This window comes from Humulus lupulus, chromosome 9, assembly GCF_963169125.1.
Source record: "Humulus lupulus chromosome 9, drHumLupu1.1, whole genome shotgun sequence".
Classification (NCBI taxonomy): domain Eukaryota; kingdom Viridiplantae; phylum Streptophyta; class Magnoliopsida; order Rosales; family Cannabaceae; genus Humulus; species Humulus lupulus.
Window position 1 is genome coordinate 49,255,666 of NC_084801.1, and position 4,490 is coordinate 49,260,155.

A 4,490-nucleotide genomic window follows, 5' to 3' on the forward strand; every position below is an offset into this window, starting at 1 on the left:
TTTTACAATTTACTTTTTAATTAATTAATTATTCTATTAATGAAAAAATCCAAAAACCAATTTTTGAATTATCCATTAATTAATTAATTAATTAAATAAAAATAAAAAAACCCATCCCTGAAAATGCCCTACATGCCACACACAGTCCATGGATTGTGTGTGAACGTGTAGCTTCCTAATTTTTAGGAATATTGGTTTTTTCAATTTTTATTTAATTATTTATTCAAATTACTTTGTCAGATAAGATCTAACAACCTAATAACTAATTCAAATTTGAATTCAAATTAATTATCTTTTTAATTAATTATCAAATATAATTAATTATTTGAATAAATATTAATCTTTCAAATTCAAATCCAATTTGAACTTATCAGATTATTATCTCCCACTCAAATAAAGATATCTAATTAATTCTACCAATTAATTAAATCCAAAATTTTCGAAAATAAATATTTAATTTATTATAATTTCAAAAATTATAATTAATTAATGTTGTACCCAGTTTTCGAGCCATGTTAAATGTGGCCTCGAAAGTTGGATTCACAAACAATTGGACTCGTAAGGTTTAGAGTATGCTCCAGGACTAAATATCGAGCCTGCAAGACATAGACGGCCTCGATTGTGGTGACCTCGAAATATTTACGATCTCGAAAGGTAGCTCCGGAGACGCATCCATCCTCGGGGATGACCTCGGATCAGGGGTCCCGAGCTCGACGCACATACGATCTCGAAAGCCATGTGACCTCAGGAGATGTCTCTAGCTCGAAAGCTGACGAGAAACCTGGGAAGCTAAGGCCTTGGAGATATATGATAAAAACATTGAATATCTATAAGTGTTGTCCATACGAGATGTAATCCTCATTTATTACTGTAAATCCCCTAGATTTGTGGGATATTATTTAGTCAGTTATACGTCCCCTGGTCTTCAGGGGACGTTTCCTTTTATATCTGATTATAGGCATTTAAAGCCATTTATTTTATTTACACAAAAAGAGTAACTACCCAATGACTTGAATCTTGAAGAATAGATGCTGGATCAATGACTTTCACTGCCCAACCCAATCGACATGCAAAAGATGCAGCTGCCTGCAGTTGTGAAAGGTCAGCCTGTAACGTTGCTGCCAGCTCAGCAACAGTTGCATTCTCACTTGAAACAACAAATACTGCATACAGTAACCTTCAAAATAAAACATTGAAAAGATCAGGACTCAGTTTCCTTGCCAGTCAAAAATATAACGATGGGGTATTAAAGACATTGTTATGTCGAAATACTGCCTTACTCCTCTATAGGATCTTCATAAGACTGCTCTCTGTTGGAAACAAACCCTTCAAGCCTGGAAACTGGACCTCTGTAACCATTAGTAATTCAAACACAGAAGCCTACTATGATTACTGATGAAAAATGAATCAACTTGAATATTTTCTGGATTGCAGTACATATTAGGAAAGCATAGAAGAGTACTTGTTATTTTGAATTACTTAAATCATAGAATAATATATGCAATAAAATAAAAGATAAAAAATCCACAGGGGTGTTTGAGGTATCAAAACAATTAACTGTTACTAGTTAAGTTTAATAAATGCAAGTGAAAGTCACAGCTCAAAACAATAGAAGTTCACACATTTTAACTCATAATCTATCATTTATCGTTTTTAGAGAAAGGCTCATTGCGTTTTGACCCAAAAAGATCACAAGTATGTAGAACAGACTTCGGGTACCCTAATAAAAATAATCTAGAATTATCAGAATGCCAAATGTTCACCGAACCCCTAGTTGGATGATGTGGCAGTTCATCATAAAGACAAGCAAGAATGTGCAAGAGCAACTATAGTATGCTATTAATCTAGAATTTTTTTTATGTATAGCTATTTTCAATTATATTTCACGTATATTGATAGAAAGACCAAAACCATAAACATAGCAGAAGTTAAAGAAAAAGTTCAATATATGTGATGATCGATAAGAGGTATTTGCAAATGAGCTATTTGGCCATAAGCTAATACTCGAGCCTAGCGAGAATTATACCAGCTCAATGTTACAATCAAGAGTAACAATTTAGAGATGTGGGGTGGGGGGTTGGGGTTGGAATGGTGAATGCAAGTGTTTCTTGGAATTTTTACTCAAAGAGAAACCTGCTTGATAGGAAGATTCCAAAGTAATTGAGTTGCTAACCATGCTGGAAGGAAGGTGGGAATAAATGTCACAATTTAGAAGATTGAAGGGTTTGTTCTGAAATTTATACTTACAAATTTGAGTGTTTAAAGGAACAGGTCCAGCCAGTGATGTTTCGGGCTTCTAGTTCCCTCGAAAGTTATGGAGCAGAATGTTTAAAGAGTTTAAGGAGCAATGGGTGTTTCAGCAACATTGTTTACTGTTTCTATTTTCTTATACTTCAAAAAAAAAAAAAAGAAGAAGAAACGAAAGTTATTGAGTGTGCTACAATGGCCATCAGTAGGGTGATCTGATTAGAGAGAAACAGAAGACTTTTTAAGGTGTTGAGATTTCACTAAGAAGTCTATGAGATAAAGTTAGGTATGGGGTAGCTATTTGGTTATTCAATGTGAAAGATTTTAAAGAAATTTTATTTTCTGACTTAGCTAGAGATTGAAGTTATTTGTCGCTCAGACTTTTATTTTTTCATATATTTAATACAAATTAAGTTTCTTTTTAAAAAATGTTACAATCAAGAGTACCGCCTTAAGTAGCATCTTTTGCACAAAATGCAAAGGACAGAAATGCATTTCAACTCTATATGTGAGCACAATCTTTAGCTTCTAAAACTAAAAATGATGAACAAAAAACAATGAAAGTAAATGAGTTCATTATTAGCCTCCAGAAAAGAAGTGCAAAGTTTCCAAAGGAATAACATTATAACACTCGTAACTTGTACAAGGTTTTTTTTTTCTTTTCAAAATCAATGTATTCAATATGTTAAGCAACATTGGAATAAATAAATAAATAATTGGCATAATATTGTTATCACACTTACCTTTAAAGCGGTCATCAGAATAAACTGGAACATCAAAGTATATTAATCCCCGCCGAAAAAGACCTTTGATAATGTCAGGATCGAACAGGATAAATGAATTGGCTTCTTCCTTGCAGACTTTATCTATGGTAGCCATTTCTTCTTCTGAGAGTTTCTACAAACGCAGGTAATTATTGAAATCGATATCAATCACACAAATCATAACTTTGAAGCATGTGGCACAAACACACATAAAATTGTGTGATTGCGGAGATTGAGAGGTGCGGCTGAGAGAAAGAATGAGAAACAAATGAACCCTAATCCCTAAAGCCCAATCTGAATTTTAGGTGTGTTTTTTTAATTAAAATTTTCTTATTTAATTAATTAATAAATATATTTTATTTATATTTTTTCCAACTATATACACATGTGGCATGCCACATGTTATACAATGTGTACACATCATATTATTTACTCCACATAAGCTTCCAAATAAGCATTTATAATAATAAAATAATATAATGAAAATAAAAAATGGGGGGAAAATTGAGCGGGAATGGTTAAAAAATTTCCCTCCATAATATACATAGGTAAAGATCATTACCTACTGATATTATTGGTAGGTAAAGCTATGTTCTAAAATATAATATAATGGACTAGCATTTACCTACTAATATTATCTACCAATAAATATTAGTAGGCAAAACATTACTTTCCCTACCAATATATATTGGTAGGTAAAGATCAGATTTCTTGTAGTGTGTGGGATAGTATTCTGCAGCCTTCTCTATAAATAGAGAGGTCATGCACCATTGTAATGGACGGAAATTCTGAACCTGGAGAGAAAACTCTGAAGAATTCATGCTTAAGAATTTTCAGAGATAATCTTGAGTTTAATAACAGAGACTCGTGGACTAGGCAGATTTAACTGCTGAACCACGTAAAAATCGTGTGTTTGTGTTGTTATATTTTAATTGGCCATTAGCAGTTATTGTTTATGTGCTCTCCTTTCACTGTTGACGAAAAACGGCGTCAACAATTAAATTTCGAAATTAATTTAATTATTTAATATAATTTCAAAAATTATACAATAATTAAATATTAATTAATTTTGTTAACTACAACTAATTTGTAATTAATTAATTAATCACTATTATCATATAATTGCATATTTGGCCTAAAGAACAAATTCCTTCTTAAATATGTCTTTAAACTATTTTCCCTTCATATCAACTCTTACCTTGAACAGTGTTGATAGAGCCGTTATGGGGACCTATGGAGCTATAATTCCAAGCTCCAATAAATTTGAGATTATTAATTAAACTCTTTAATTAAATAATCTTAATTTATTAATCTCATGATTATTCCACTATAAATATGAGACTGCACTCTTGTAATTATAGACATTTCATTTACTAAGTACTTTATAATCATAAAGCGTCCATTGATATAATCATTGCATACAACTTGACCCTCTAATAATGGTTCATAATTAATCTGGAATAAAATTACCATTTTACC

General features: G+C 31.6%; 1 protein-coding gene across 1 annotated transcript; it reads right to left on the reverse strand.

The window, feature by feature from the left end:
• Positions 1–834: 834 nt before the first annotated feature.
• On the reverse strand, positions 835–3,304 carry LOC133800946 (uncharacterized). Its single transcript, XM_062239060.1, has 3 exons — positions 2,991–3,304; positions 1,281–1,341; positions 835–1,177 (listed from the first exon to the last, which is right to left on the reverse strand). The coding sequence occupies exons 1-3, from the start codon at positions 3,124–3,126 to the stop codon at positions 982–984; spliced, it is 393 nt and encodes a 130-aa protein (XP_062095044.1). The 5' UTR covers positions 3,127–3,304; the 3' UTR covers positions 835–981.
• Between the last annotated feature and the right edge of the window lie 1,186 nt (positions 3,305–4,490).